Here is a 15,100-nt window from a genome sequence, read left to right as displayed (position 1 = left end):
AAAAATAAGATGATTAAATATCTTTGACTAGGCTAGGTAGATTAAATAACAAAGGTAATTATAATAAAGGTAAATAAATAATAAAAGACAAGAATTTAATTTTTTTTTCTTCCAAAATGTATTAAGTTCTTACATGTTACAAAAAAAAAAAAAAAATTAAAAAAAAATACGTGCATCTTTAACAAAAGAAGAGAAAAGAAATTACAATTACTATTGATAATAATAAAAAAATTATTATGTATAATGAAAATTTATTCGTACTGATACGATCTATATAACTAATTGTAAATTGTCACACTATTACAAAAAAATGCGTCGATTCAGCGTTATTCTCTTCTAGCACTGTGACAAGCCAAAACTTTTAAATGTAAAATTTGAATAATATATTATCTTGAAAATATACAGTTAATTTTCTTTAATTCTTAATCTCTGTAATTCTCAATCAATAATTACTATTTTCTTATTATTATTTTTTTATTTCTTTATATGGAGGCACTGAGGAATTTAAAAGCAATAATTTACACAAACGCATGTAAATAAAATATTTAACTTATTTTTACATTCATTGAGAAAAAAAAAATTTAATACTAAATATTCTCAATGATAGGGAAATGACGAATGTCTTTTAGGAAAAAAAAATATTTATACAGTCGCTGGTATTTATGAGTTTTCTTCTTCCTCATCGATTTTAGGCGCTAAGTAATATCTAATATGCCCGATGTCTCCTATTTTATATTCAACAACAAGAGGAACATCGGCTGATAAAGATAGCACTACTTGACTACAGAGAGGTGTTGCTTTGACAAAACTATTCAAATAACGACAGGAGAATGATTGTTTAACAGTTTCTTGCATTTCAATAACAACTGCCTCCTCAGGATTTGAATCATCTGCTGTTTGAGCTAACTTCACGTTTGCTAAAAACAATTTATACAAATAAATTTATAATCCTTTTTACTTATTATCATTATTTGTAAAGAAGATTAGTATCGACAAATGTACACCGATATAAAAGAGATTATTACTAATCAGTGAAATAAAGTATAAAATTATTATATTTGAAATAATAATTTTGTAGTAACCCCGAGTTAGAGATTGACGACTGTCAGTTGAACAATTATCGTCAAGCGGTTCAGTTGTTGACTAAAGTTTGTGCGACTAGTATAAAAACAAAATGTTTGCAGCAAAAAATTATGTATGGAGATGTAAGGTATTTATTTATTTAATAATTATTGATATTATATTTAATATATTACCATTTCCGTAATCTCCGGCTGCGGAAAATTTAATTCCTTCTTTGGAGCATGCAATGGCGACAGTTTCTCCAAATTGAGAAAGATCACGTACTATTTTAGCGAACTCAGCTGATGGCATTTTAACGACACATGAGTAAAATGTTTCCTAGAAAAATTAAAAGAAGTGATTAAATAATTATTCAATTTTTTGATCCTGAAGTTAGTAGACAATTAACAATGTTCGGATTTCTTTTTCAACAAATTAATTTAAAAAAAAAAAGTAAAACTAAAAACATGCACATGTAGAAAATTAAAAAAACTATGGATGCAATTTTTTTTTTAACATTGGTTTTTCATAATTTATAGTTTTTAAAAAAATCAAAAAACTATAAGACGTCGGCTAACTTCAGTATCATTTCAGCTTTTTTTTTTCATATTGTGCCGAATTTTATTGTACCGGAATTCCAAGATGTTCCTGGTCCATGTTGATGAGTTTGACCTCATACTCGGCTAATTTTTCTTTGCCGGATGGCTCAAAAATAAATGTTATTGTGTCGGGATTATCAGCAGCTCGTAGAGTAACGGTATCTTCAGATCCAGCTCCTTTCAGGACTTTCGCCATGCTATTTAAAAAAATTATTTATAAATTCATTAATTACAACAACTAAATCGGTTGAGTAAAATCCAGCTCATTATCTGTAATGTGTAACCTCTATAAAATAATTTCTTACGTTGGAATACTCATTCCCATTGAGAGATTTCTGTCACATCGGTATTTGTCAAACCCATCACTTCTCAAATTTAACGAGACCAAGGAAACGTGAGCGTTGTCCATGGCTTGGACTTGGATGCCTGAATCGGAACATTCAAAAGTTGCTTCTGACAAAAGATCTTTTACTGCATCCAAAACTTTTTTCAGAATAGCACTCTGAATTAATCTTGCTTCAAACATCTTTGTTTATTATTTATTTTTACACTTAATAAATTAATTAACTGTAATATACGTGAGATAAATTGTTAAATTTAGCCGGACAAGCAACTCGACAAAGAAAGCAGCCCACCAGGGGTAGGACACTCAATGCTTTGAGATGGGAACGAAATTTGTCCACTTTGCGAAACTTATTGTCAAACTTAACAAAATGAAACTCAAGAATCTATAGATTTCGAAGGAAATTTTATTTCTGACTATATAAAAGTTGGCAGTATGTTGAGATAAATGAATCTCCCTCTGCTGGTCATTAAATTTGGCGCGAAAAAAGCAAAAATTTAAAAAATAAAAAAAAAATAGGAAATATTTTGCAGAATAAAAGATGCAAGTGTACGGTTCATTAGGATCTATAAATAAATATTCTTAACAATAATTAAAATAAAAATATTAATTTATTCTCATACACTCAATTCATATTTTTTATTAAAAGCAACTCGATTTGTCATACTTTATAGTAGGTTAGAACGGAATGTCCTTTTTATCACGCCGCCAGGTAGGATTCGATTTTTTTCTCCGACATATAAAGTATTGAATAATAAAAAATTAATAAATATATAAGTAACAAAAAAAAAATTAAGTCGCGTAGAATAGAAAAAATTTCATTTTTAATATTTAAAAAGAAAAAGAATAATTAAGCAGGAAAATGATCAATTATAGCTTTTACAGGTATTTTATAACGAAAATAAAATAATCTATTATTTAATTAAATCTACATACATTAAATAAAAAAAAAAACAGTTTAATTTTTAATATTTGAGGAGATTAAGAATAATTAAGCTGGAAAATAAATAATTATAGCTTAAACAGTTTTTTCGTCCCAAAAGTAAGGTAACTTATGATTGCAACCAATCTATATATATTAAATAAAACACAGAAATTATAAAAATATATAAATTAAATTTTATTGTATAACAATCAATCACGAACAAGATATGAAAATAATTGAAAATAAATATTTGTAATATTAAAATGTCTCATATAGGGAAATCACTCGAAGCCTGTACATTAAAATCTTCATGAGACAACGTAACGCTCCAAATTAAACCAGCTAACAGTTCTGAAAATAAAAATTAATAAATTGTAATTATATATAATAATTTCAATTCGATTTAAGAGATTATAATTAATGAAAATCTACAAACCATTTGCCTTTACCACTAAGTTCAGAGATTTTCCTGTCATTTGCTGCCTTTTGTTCGTCAAATTTCACTTGTCGGTTTAAAATATTACATTGTTGTTGAATAAGTATAGTAACAACTTTACTAACAATTTTACTATTCAGCGAGACTTGGTGTTTTGAACAAGTCAGCCAATTATTTCTAAATGCAGACGTCATAACTGTAATCGCTAACAAACCAATATTTTTTTCATGGAGTTTAGGTTTTACAGTTCTGTTGAAAATATTAACAGCTTCAGCAATTGCACTTTTTAAATTTTCAGACATAATCTGAATAGATGGTTCATTCACTTCATAAATATTTGACTGACAATTTGTACACTGTGTATCACTGATTGAGCGTAAAACATTCCGAAATATTTTCTCCGGTATTTGTTCCTCAGTCAATACTATACAGTCATCATTATCATCTATGTCATCATCAAAAAAAAGATTTAACGATTCAAGAAAATTATCATCTGTGTCTAGCAAATGTACTTGAGGAATATTATCATCTTCTTCACAGTCTATTTGATTTGATTCGACATCTGCTTTAGAAGTTTGACTCGTATGTTTCGTCACTAAATCATCGCAGCTGATTATTGGTGAAAAGTAATCATTTTTACAATTTGTGCCTTTTATCGTGAAGCTTGAATATGATGTAAGCAGAGCAGCTTTAAATGCACTTATAAAGTGTAAGCAGATTAAATTCCTATTGCAGCCTTGCAAACTTTTAACGACACCGAAAAAATTTTCCAATCCGTCTGTAGATAGATGTCGCATGTTAATTGATTCAAATCCAGCAGTGTCTAATAAATAACGACATAAGTCAGTGGCAGATGAAAGATTGTTTAATATGGCTTTTGGAGTAGTCGTTTTAACGTGATTATCTTTTTGATTTTCTTTTGAAGCACTTTGTCTGTTCCCTTGTACTTTTTTGTTAGGAATAATAAATTTAAATGATGCAAATAACTTGCGATATGAAAACCAATCATTGAAATGAGAAGAATTTTTTGTCACCAAAGCTCTCGAAGTAGTGATTTTCGGGTCGTTTCCAACAATTTTACTCCCATTTAATGAATCAAACATTTCATCAATTATACCTATAACTCGTCCGGTTTCTTCAGCTGTTGGGTGCTGAATGGGATTCGATCTACCTCGTTTAATTAAGTTTCTGGCAGTTGTCGCGCTTAAAACTTGAGCAGCCTTTCCCACGTTCATCTTCACTTTGTTGTTCGAATAAATATGATCTTCAGTTAAATGACAATTGGGATCAGTCTCGTAGTAATCAACAACATCCCGCCAATAAGCCTTCTCACTGCCCAAATGAATGATTCTGCCTTCGTACTCGTTTCTCTTGTTATTAGCCTGGTCTTCACGGACCCAATTGTCGAATGCTCCGGAAAAACAAGTTTTTGTAGTTTTCATTAAATGCGCACCATCATAAAATATGTAAATTTTTTCTGTCGATGTTGAGACAGTGAAAAAATTACGAGTATAATGCCCATCTACAGTATCGTTGATTAAAAGATTGAAGGCTCCTTTATTTGTCGAACCTTGGTCAGAAACCATTGCGACAATTTTGATTTTATTAGCAGCTACAATACGTTCTATCAATTGAGTAATTAAGGATTTCAAAACTTCTGTACTCATTGGACCTTTTGTAAAGTGGAATGATAAAGGTTGTTTTCCGTGGCCATGAAGTTGCTGCAGCATAAAAACAGTGACATGGTCGGCTAAGTCTGGCTTCCGGCAACCATTACCATCGTCGTGAAACCCGGTTACAGAGTCGTCACCTTCTGTGAACGTAACTCTCTTTTTTACACTCGTTTCATCAACGAAAATTGCACAATATGCATCCAATTTATCAACACTGCGACTCGTAGCTTTGTCAAGTGCAGAAAAAATTATATCGTTGAAACCTGGATGCAATTTTATATCCGCAAAAGACCGCTTGAGAGTCTTTTCTGATGGCAGTTGAAATAAACTCTGCAGAAATCGGTAGCATTTTGGTGATCTTTTAAAAATATTAAGAGAAAATATTATTTCGTTTTTGGTGTAGCGTTCACCACCGCTTAGTCGATTGTAATTGCGTTCTTCAATAGCCATTAACAACGACAGACCTTGAGAAAAAGTTGACTTTTGCGAGCAATTGCAAGATCTCTTTTTTAATTGGTCCTCCAATTGCTCACACTCTAATGTTTTTTTTTCTAAGAGATTTTCCACTTCCTTCCTTGCTTTTTTTTCAGCTTTCAGAAACTCTAAAATAGCTTTAACATCCGGTGTAGGGTTAGCATTTGTTACTCCTGCTTCTTCCATAAGTCTTCTTGATGTCACGTACGATGTTGCTCCTTTAAAACAAATACACCAAATTAAATATTTTTTAAAAATAGTAACTAGTAAAAATAAAGTTGTAATATATAAAATGATAAACAACTGCTACGTATTATTGTGTCGTTTTTTTATTTTTTACCTGAATGATTTAAAAGGATGATCGAAGTTATCGCAGCTCGAGGAATAATTGAAAATATGTTTATAATTTAAATAATTATAGTGCATACCAGCACGCGTGATTCATTATTTCTGTTCGCGATTTATAGATAATTATTTCAAAAGTTATTATATAAAAAATGTATTATTTGTTAAAATAGCTTGCAATAACATAATGAATTATTAGAAAACCGACATCAGTTCGATGAAAAAAAACAAATCGCGCGTTCGTAATTTAATCAAATATTTACAACTTTATACCTAATAAATGATTGACTGCCAAGAAATGTAAATTCGCGCGCTAAGATTAATATACATATAATGCGCTTGCAATTGTATAAAATATTTACAATTTAGTGTTATTTAAGTAATTAATGAAAAAAATATATATAAATATGTATACACACAACACGATTATAAATTCAAAAAATATTTACAATTCAAAGTGCGCGTACATTCTGTCGCGTTACTTATTCAGAAATGACTTATTTTTATACGCCCTTATAGGTTTAGAAAACTTTCATAGGCCAAAAGGGCGTATAATAATATGTTTTTTTGGAATTTGTGACGCGACGTGCTTATAAATTCAGCACACACGTCGAAAATTAATGGGTTTACAATAATTGTTTAATAATGAATCAATTTTGGAAACCAGTTCCTCAGCGGGTGAAGTCTCCATATATTTTAAATAACCATTCAATCTCCTTAATAGTGCTTGATGAGATATCCCTTTTTTTTTTTTTACCACTTGCTGCATATTTACATACTCCAAGTCGTTAATATTGCTGCTTTCATTGAATGGGAACGGATAAACTTTCTGAACTGTTGAATTCGTATCCAACATTTCAAACGCTAATTCTGTAAAAAGTTTTTGCGTAAATCTTACAATTCCTATATGTACCCGATGAAATATTCAACCGATAGTAATGAGTTCGTAACATAAGTTATTCAAATTGTATATACCTGATGAACGTGTTCTCTGCCTTCTAGGAGTCGCTTCTCTAACACTTGTCGCGATAGTACCCATATCTACCGATCTTCTTTTAGATTTTTGTTGAATCACATTTAATGGCGTCCGGCTTGCTTCAATATCGTCATTAATAAACGTATCATTTTCAGCAACTTGTAAGTCACAAGTATCAATTGCATGTGATTTTCGTTTATTCAAACTATTCTGCCAGTCATCGTGGTCCACTGAAACTCGAACAGCTATAAGCCAAAGATTTTGTTTCATTGAAATTTTCAATATTATCGGTGTTTAATTAAAATGTATCATAAAAAAATACCTATGCTAGATTCAACCACATTATTTTGAGGCATAAAAGACTTCATTTGCTCGTCATTTAAAGGAATGATCTCCGTTGCAAATATTGATGGAACCGCATCACTTTTCAGTTTCTTTCTTTTGAAAGAAACATAATCATCGTCCGTAAAATGACAACCGCAAACGGTTCTTTTTTGATACAACATTTGTGGTGTAAGGCCCAAAAGGTCCTCATCTCCTAGAAGACGAACCCACTCTTTACAACTAAAAAATAAAAAATTATTATATATTATTTTATTATAATAATTTATAAATTATTTAAAAATGATTTAAATATTATAATAATTTATTACATTATTTTATTTATAAATTATTTTATTATAATAATAAATTGATAAAAGTATTGATATAACCTCAACTTTATAGTATACTTACATTTTTTCATTCGATGTAAATCGATGTAAAATACATACATCATTTTTTCTGGAGTGTGTGCAATTATGAACACTACAAATAGTCATGTCTATTATCTTCTTTTAATTTTATTCAATTTTTAAAAAAACACTTTATAAAATCACAATACAGCGTGTCACGTTGCTTCAGTTTTGTGATAAAATAAACCAAAATGGCTGAAAGGCTCACTGTGGCTTTACTTATTATTATTATTTTCAGTGCTACCACGCTCATAAAACTCTTGTTAAGGAATTTTTTTTGTCGTTGGGTTTTTCTTAAGTTTCGCAAAGACGGGACAAAATTGGGCATGGTGGGAGGTCAGAGTGTCCTACCCCTGCAGCCCACTAAGTGCGATGTAAAAAATGCTAGCCTTAGTTTTCCCTCGTGTTCTTATTTATTCTCCCGCGTTTTATTGATAGACGCCAAACTAAAAGGTTATTTACTTATATTTGCTGTCACTAGACTGCAGTAAATGTTTAAAATACTCGCGGGATTTTTTTAAAATTCTAAATTACTAACTACCCAAGTAGCACAGAGACAACTTTAAGGAGATTCGAGCGAATCTAATGTAAAAAGGATTTTCCAACTTTAAGATTAAAATCTTAGTATATATATATAAATAAGTGCTTTATCGATGTATTATCAAAATTTGGATCTGATCCACCGTTTAGTTTCTTAGAAATAAAGATTTAAAAATAACGTTTTCAAAGTTCTTATACCGGTATGACTTCTTCAATTATTTTCATTATTAACCTCTCAAGTTTAAGAACTAAAAAACCAGATATTATAAACTTGAATGTTTTTAGAATATGATAAGATTTTAACAATACTGTGTTACCATTGTAGTTATTTAAATAATTGAAGTTATACTTTATTTCTTAATCTCATTCATCGACAGAGATACATATTATTGAGGGTTTGGCAACGTCGCGGAAGCAGCTGAGAGAAAAAACAAAGATAGAAATACATTAAAAAGAGGACAAGATTAGAAATAAATTTTTCCCGCTTTAATTTGAATATCGATGTTTAAGAAGTTAGAACGTGTTGTTGCCACATCTTTTTATAAAACCATATGAGTCAAAAATAACCAAGTCATTCCATTACTTTCTTTCATTAAATAAGTAATAATTATTAATTTATGAATTCACTATGATATTATAAATTAAACCCTATCCAAAAATTCCCATAGAACCCACTCAACTGCGACAAAAACCGCATAGAATCCTATAGACTGTATTGGTTTCTATGCGGTTTTTGTCGCAGTTGAATGGATTCTATGGGAATTTTTGGATAGGGAAGTAATGGATTTTTATAACTTTTAGGAGAATTTAGCAAACAAAAAAATTCAAACCCTACTTCGACTCACTAGTTTCGCTCTAACCTCCTTAAGATGTCTTAAAGATGTCATTTAAAAGGATAAGACAAATTTTTTTTGTCTCAAAGTTATCTTTTGGTATAAATAAGACATGCAAATGTTGGTCCCGGAGACAGATGAAATTTGTGTTGTTTTTCCTGTTTCATGTCAATTAAAAAGTCATTTAGATGACTTATTTTACCACTATTTGTAATTTACTTTTTGTCGTCACTTGAGTCAAGTCTTTTAAGCAGATATTTTTTCAATGACATAAATTTCTGATCATTTTGTCAAAATATTGGTGTTTTATCGATATGTCAAAGAGTAGCCTAAAAACTGATATCTTATAGATGCCACTAAGGCAAGTGTGCTATTTGGGTAACTTCATCTAATTATTTTTTCTAAATAAATATATTTCTAATAGAAAATCACTAATTTTTTTTTAACATCTACACTAGAAGAAATAGTTTGACTTCAAAGAAGGGCATAGATCGTCTGCCGTAATCAAAAATGATTAAAAGGAATAAAAATAAATAAATTTGATTTCATTTAAAAAAAATCACTTTTAATTTGCAGTTAAAATACTTGTACATATATCACGATTTCCAGAGCTAGCAATCTATCAAAGGATTGTTAGTTTAGCTCGATATATTATCATTATTCATTATTATTTAGATATCAATCGATAAATCATTAAAAATAATATAGGTAACAGGTATTAGTCATACATAAAAATATTTACAACTTCATAAAAATGGAAGTCCATTGTTTTTAACATCCACATTAAATTGAAAAGTCATATTAAAATAAAATCAATCATCTTATAATAAAAATTTAATTTAAAGTTCAATATCACCGACAATGTTTTCTAATTCATTGAACATTCGATCCAAGTGCTAAAACAAAATATATAAAAATTAAAATTATACAACTTACAAGTAATATATTTAAATGAAAAATTAAATATAATAATTACATCAGGTTGTTCAACTCTGCCATTATTTCGTCTGCTCTGTAATTCACTTTCAATGGAATCGGTTTGATCTTCTGTATCATCCTGTTGATTATCATTTTCATCAACATCATCATTCGAGTCATCTAATTCATCTGGCTCATCATCGTCATCATCATCGTCCTCATCATCCATCGGAACATAAGACATTTCTATTTCATCAAAATCTACAGGTTCTTCTTTTATTGTTGTTATGAGAACTGATTCTGAATCATCTTGAGGAGGCGGTGGTGGAGCTTCAGCTGCTGATGGAAGTGGAGGCGATTCCTCCGTCTATATTTTAAATATAAATCAGTCGATTTATTAATTTTATACTTAAATTTTTAATGCTACTGATTATTTACCCAAGGTTGTTGTTGTTGAGAGGCTTCAGTGGGTGCCACCGTTGTCGGTGGATTATCTAAAGAAAATCGTGAGTCTATTTTCTTATTATCAGGTTTATTTGAAACAGCTCCAATTGTCTGTTGATTAACTTCGAAAATTTTATTATTTTGATCATTTCCTAGTACTTGTTTATTACTACAAGAGGATTGTTCTGTCTTTACAATATCATCACTTAGTTCTTCTTTTACTTTTTTTGCATTATTTTTGGGTTCACCAGGTAAACAAGTATTACCACGTTGTCGCCTAAACCTTACAATAATACTTCTTGTATCCCACATTAAATCGTGAGCTTGTTTATAGGCCGCTATAGATTCTTCAACAGATGTGTAGCGAATAAAGGCATATCTATAAACAATTTATAAATTTAAAATCAATTTTTAGTAAGGTAAAAGCCCCTATACCCGCTCAGTACCATTAGTCGCTCACTTTAACTGTTTAAGGCGTTTTTTTTATAATTTTTATAAAAAAAAATTACAACTAAAAATATTATTATTGATAAATAATTATTTGTGAATCTAAATATATTAAAATATGATGTATCAAATTATTTTATAATAGATTATAAATTTAAATTAACTATATCTTATTAAATACATTTTTAAAATTCATGAAATTTTATATTATGAAAGAATAAAGTAGTATAATTTATAAATTATTTTCCAAATCAATAAACTTATCATAGTTTAATTGATATTGTTTTGAGCGACTCTATAGGGCCATGTGTTGATCGAGTAATGGTACATCACAACTTTTAGTGAGCGACTATGGGTACACTCAAGGACCTTATTTAAAAAATTAATAATAATTAATTATCAACATTATTCTTCAAACTAAAACTTTATTCTAATACTCGAAACTTCAAAAAATAACTATAAAAAAAAAAAAAAAATATGGTTATTAATTTTATTTATTAATTTATATTGAGTGATTTAATCTCACTCCAATGAAAAGTGAGCGGGTATAGGGGCTTTTACCTTATTATAAAGTTTTTAAAAAATATCAATTTACCTAGTATTTCTCATTTTTTGAGCGTAACCAACATCTACTCGCGTAGCTGTAGGAAATTTACTTTTAACTTCATTAACATTTACAGATTCCGGTAAATTACCAACGTATAACGTATAAGGATCAATCTCTTCGGGCATAGGAAAATCTTCATCTCGTAGTGATTTTCTTTCAACTTTAAGATGTCCAACACCAAATGGAATTTTTTCTAATTCTTTAATTGCTTCATCAATATTAACATCCTCAGACATTTGAATAAAACAATAACGTGGTCCGCTGGGGCTTTGAAAGTGTATATTTTGTATACCAGGATGAAATTCACGTACAATATCTTTATTTAAATCAGGATCAGGAAATTTAATAATTAAACTTTGGGCACGAACTGTTTTATTATATTCATTTTCAACTTTTAATGCACTTTGAGCATCTTCACGATTCCAAGGTCTACTAGGATAATTTTGTGACATTGGCTTTCTTTGTTTACCTTTTTTAACTGGTACTTCCTAAAATAAATAAATATTAGTAATATATATATATACATATATATATATACACACACACACACACACACACACACACACACATATATATATATATATATATATATATATATATATATATATATATATATATATATTATTATGTTAAAAACATACAGATACTATTTTTATGTCTTGATCGCCCTCTTGTCTATCATTAAGTCCAGACGATTGATTAGACATAGATATAGCCATATGATTAACAAGATTTTGAGCATCATTATGAGCAGCAGCAAATCCTCTTTGCCAATCAATACTAATACCACTAGCTGCTAAAGATTGACCAAAATAAGCCGCTGTTGTAGGATCAAATGGAGTTTGAGGTTGATCAAACCTAGGTCTACGATTTTTTCGATGAAAATTTCCTCTCGGTGGATAAACATTATTACGATTATGTGTAAATCTGTCACGTCTTGTGTAATTTCCTCTCGTTGAATTCATGTCACGTGAAGTTTGAGCAGCTAGTGCTGTTGCTTGGGGTGCTATCCATTGCCAAGTAGGTGCTGGTGCCCAAGATTGAATTTGGGTAACTTGTGGCATCGGTGCAAATACATGAGGTAAAGGTGGAAGAGTTCCTGCTGGTGGAGGCATTGGAGGTAACGGTGGTTGACCTGGAAGAGGCTGATTTGCAGCCGATGGGGAATTGGAGCTTGGATAATATGATGAATATGTAGTTTCATATCCATAAGTATTCTCTTGTTTATTCATCCCATTCTTTACTTCACCATTTTCATTGTTAATCTAAAAATCAAAGTTCGACAGACATTATAAATTAATTCTTCAAGTATTTTAAGTTGTTTATATCGAGGTGCATCATTTTATATGCTAGTCACATAAACGCGTCTTAATTACATTCTAACCTCTAGCATTATTTTATTTATATGAATATTAAATAAGAAATTTATAATTGTTATTTATAAAAAATTACGTTACATTACCATTTTTTTTATAGTGATTTACGTGCTTGTATTCAATGTATAATTAATTAATTACATTTATTTAAATTAATTTTATCAGAGATTATTATAAAAACACACAACATTGAACGTGATATTTACAGGAATACCAACCCCTTATTTTGGGGATGAATTTTTTTGAGAGATTTTTCTAGGATAGAAAACAGCCGTATAACGGGGTGGGATTAGAGTTTTAAATCACTGTAAATTTATTCAATAAGCAACATAAAATAATTATTATATTGTTATTACAATATATATTACTTACATATTATTATTATGGAAATTTGTTAATAATTCATTATTCTAGGATTTAATTGAAAGTAATATAAAATAAATGATAAATATTTACATACAACGATGGTTTGTTGTAGATTTTTTAAAGCTCTTTTGAAAATTTTTTGTAGCAAATAATTTCCATCAGCAAAAATTATATACAAATAAAATAAGAATAGAAATTTTAGTTCATTTAGAATATAAAAAAATAATTAACTAAATGTAAAAGCTTACTAAATATTCAATTTATTTACTGACATTTTAAAATCCAAAGTTCATTTCCATTATGTTAATTATTTTTTCAAAATTGATATTATTCATATTTTACTTGATCATTATATGTAAGTACTGAATTAAAGTTGTAGTTTTGTTTTTTATTATGAAAGAAAAAACTGCGCATAAGAGGTATATTTATATTATGGAAATTATATAAATATAATACGTTGCTAAAATATATTTAAATGTTTTTCTATAATACATTACCAAAAATACCTACATGACAACTCCATAAAATAAAAAAGTATAGAACGTAGCCAGTAGATGCCCCCACAATTCGTGATCCACATTTGGTTAGATCTTTCTTTTTTTTCGTCGATGGTTTTGTGTGACATGGCTACGATGGCTACGAATAATACCGATGAAATTGAGGTAAATTAATATAAAAAATAATTTTTAAAAAACTTACATCATTTTATCAATGCTTGTGTTTGTTTGTGTAAAATTAATTCACCAGATTTACTGGTAAAAAATGATTAAATTTATGCAGTTACAAGACAATCTTGTATCTTGCTTTTTTCCACCCCATGCAGCTATTGCATTTCGAGTTCACAGATGGCCATAACCTCTTAATTTTCTACTTCAAATTTATCCAGAACGATCTAAAATAATTTTTTATGTATCCCACAGTATTTAATAGATTACTGCTGATTATTTAAAAATTTGTATAATTCATTAGTACTTTTTTATCGTAGGAAATGGAAAAAAAGGAACAGGAGTCCACTAACCTAGAAGAGTATCCACCAGAGCTTCTGATCAAACATCCTCTTCAACACACATGGACTTTGTGGTATTACGAACCTGATAAACAAAAATCTTGGGAAGAAAGTCAAAGAGAAATCACGAGCTTTGACACTGCTGAAGATTTTTGGAGGTGGATAATTTATTTGTTTATATTGTACAATAGTAAGATTAAAATTAATTTTTTTCTATTATTAATGAAATAATATTTTGTTGTTTTTAGTTTATACAATCATATAAAATCCGCTTCTGAATTGAGACAAGGATGTGATTACAGTATGTTCAAACAAGGTATTCGTCCTATGTGGGAGGATGAAGCCAATAAACATGGAGGAAGATGGCTCATGACATTAGAAAAGAAACAAAGAAACTCTGATCTTGATCATTTTTGGCTTGAAATTCTACTATGTATGATTGGTGAAGCATTCAATGAACACTCTGATGATGTTTGTGGTGCAGTAGTTAATGTTAGACCTAAAGGCGACAAATTAGGAATTTGGACTGCCGATTCTAGCCGAGCAACGAGTGTCATTGAAATTGGGTAAATATTATTATTATTTATAATTAATAATTATAAAAATTTATTAATTAAAACCGGATTTTTATTTTTACTTAATTTTATTTTAGAAAAAAACTGAAAGAAAGACTACGAATTTCGCCAAAACAAATAATAGGATATCAAGTACACAAAGATGTTATGGTAAAAGCTGGAAGCATCACTAAAAACACTTATCAAGTTTAATTTTTTTTCATTAAATTTATATTTAATTCACTTTCATATTTAATTATTCATTTGCACTTCTATGAAATTTCATTAGATAGTTGGACAAAAAAACTAACAAAAATTAATTATTGAATTTATTACTTTTGAATTACTGTTTTATAAGATTGAATACAAAAGAAAAAAAAACATTTGAAGTAGACATTAAGATTTAGATAATGTTAAGTATTCTATCGTTGTTAAATATTTC

The 15,100-nt window shown here is 29.1% G+C and overlaps 4 protein-coding genes across 10 annotated transcripts; 1 reads left to right on the top strand and 3 right to left on the bottom strand.

Annotated features, from left to right (window-relative positions):
- Positions 1–174: 174 nt before the first annotated feature.
- Positions 175–2,328, bottom strand: LOC130675650 (proliferating cell nuclear antigen). Its single transcript, XM_057481455.1, has 4 exons — positions 1,967–2,328; positions 1,693–1,858; positions 1,257–1,401; positions 175–917 (listed from the first exon to the last, which is right to left on the bottom strand). Exons 1-4 carry the CDS (start codon positions 2,185–2,187, stop codon positions 661–663), a joined length of 789 nt encoding a protein of 262 aa, XP_057337438.1. The 5' UTR covers positions 2,188–2,328; the 3' UTR covers positions 175–660.
- Positions 1,073–15,041, top strand: LOC130675651 (eukaryotic translation initiation factor 4E-1A-like). Of its 3 annotated transcripts, none has more exons than XM_057481459.1 (4): positions 1,073–1,205; positions 14,084–14,262; positions 14,353–14,670; positions 14,757–15,041. In XM_057481459.1, exons 1-4 carry the CDS (start codon positions 1,194–1,196, stop codon positions 14,869–14,871), a joined length of 624 nt encoding a protein of 207 aa, XP_057337442.1. In that variant the 5' UTR covers positions 1,073–1,193; the 3' UTR covers positions 14,872–15,041. The 3 variants fall into 3 exon arrangements, with proteins under 3 accessions (XP_057337442.1, XP_057337441.1, XP_057337440.1); XM_057481458.1 differs by having other exon boundaries at positions 1,085–1,210; XM_057481457.1 differs by lacking the exon at positions 1,073–1,205 and adding an exon at positions 13,639–13,760.
- Positions 3,101–7,854, bottom strand: LOC130675643 (uncharacterized). 2 transcript variants are annotated; one of them, XM_057481437.1, is made up of 6 exons: positions 7,569–7,854; positions 7,156–7,397; positions 6,833–7,078; positions 5,853–6,727; positions 3,366–5,730; positions 3,101–3,280 (listed from the first exon to the last, which is right to left on the bottom strand). In XM_057481437.1, coding segments are annotated over exons 5-6 (2,334 nt in total). In that variant the 5' UTR covers positions 5,699–5,730; positions 5,853–6,727; positions 6,833–7,078; positions 7,156–7,397; positions 7,569–7,854; the 3' UTR covers positions 3,101–3,279. The 2 variants fall into 2 exon arrangements, with proteins under 2 accessions (XP_057337420.1, XP_057337421.1); XM_057481438.1 differs by lacking the exons at positions 5,853–6,727; positions 6,833–7,078; positions 7,156–7,397; positions 7,569–7,854 and having other exon boundaries at positions 3,366–5,846.
- On the bottom strand, positions 9,487–13,527 carry LOC130675644 (uncharacterized). 4 transcript variants are annotated; one of them, XM_057481440.1, is made up of 7 exons: positions 13,441–13,463; positions 13,193–13,223; positions 11,998–12,621; positions 11,345–11,844; positions 10,297–10,681; positions 9,917–10,225; positions 9,487–9,836 (listed from the first exon to the last, which is right to left on the bottom strand). In XM_057481440.1, exons 1-7 carry the CDS (start codon positions 13,446–13,448, stop codon positions 9,780–9,782), a joined length of 1,914 nt encoding a protein of 637 aa, XP_057337423.1. In that variant the 5' UTR covers positions 13,449–13,463; the 3' UTR covers positions 9,487–9,779. The 4 variants fall into 4 exon arrangements, with proteins under 4 accessions (XP_057337423.1, XP_057337422.1, XP_057337425.1 ...); XM_057481439.1 differs by lacking the exon at positions 13,193–13,223 and having other exon boundaries at positions 13,441–13,527; XM_057481442.1 differs by lacking the exon at positions 13,193–13,223 and having other exon boundaries at positions 9,488–9,836; positions 13,371–13,509.
- Positions 15,042–15,100: the final 59 nt, after the last annotated feature.

This window comes from Microplitis mediator, chromosome 10 (assembly GCF_029852145.1).
Source record: "Microplitis mediator isolate UGA2020A chromosome 10, iyMicMedi2.1, whole genome shotgun sequence".
Classification (NCBI taxonomy): Eukaryota; Metazoa; Arthropoda; class Insecta; order Hymenoptera; family Braconidae; genus Microplitis; species Microplitis mediator.
The sequence above is the reverse complement of the archived record's forward strand: the minus strand, read 5'-3'. Positions and strand labels throughout refer to the sequence as shown.

Bases quoted from the DNA above. Each gene is read 5' to 3' on its own strand.
- LOC130675651 (XM_057481457.1), top strand. From the start codon at position 13,653: ATGCCCCCACAATTCGTGATCCACATTTGGTTAGATCTTTCTTTTTTT. The intron at 13,761-14,083 runs GTAAATTAATAT...TTTTTATCGTAG, and splicing joins ATAATACCGATGAAATTGAG to GAAATGGAAAAAAAGGAACA. The intron at 14,263-14,352 runs GTGGATAATTTA...TGTTGTTTTTAG, and splicing joins ACTGCTGAAGATTTTTGGAG to TTTATACAATCATATAAAAT.
- LOC130675650 (XM_057481455.1), bottom strand. From the start codon at position 2,187: ATGTTTGAAGCAAGATTAATTCAGAGTGCTATTCTGAAAAAAGTTTTG. The intron at 1,859-1,966 runs GTAAGAAATTAT...TTTTTTAAATAG, and splicing joins ATGGGAATGAGTATTCCAAC to CATGGCGAAAGTCCTGAAAG. The intron at 1,402-1,692 runs GTACAATAAAAT...TAATTTTTCTAG, and splicing joins AGGAACATCTTGGAATTCCG to GAAACATTTTACTCATGTGT.
- LOC130675644 (XM_057481439.1), bottom strand. From the start codon at position 13,512: ATGCGCAGTTTTTTCTTTCATAATAAAAAACAAAACTACAACTTTAAT. The intron at 12,622-13,440 runs GTAAAATATGAA...TTTGATTTTTAG, and splicing joins TACTTACATATAATGATCAA to ATTAACAATGAAAATGGTGA. The intron at 11,845-11,997 runs GTATGTTTTTAA...TATTTATTTTAG, and splicing joins AAGACATAAAAATAGTATCT to GAAGTACCAGTTAAAAAAGG.
- LOC130675643 (XM_057481437.1), bottom strand. From the start codon at position 5,698: ATGGAAGAAGCAGGAGTAACAAATGCTAACCCTACACCGGATGTTAAA.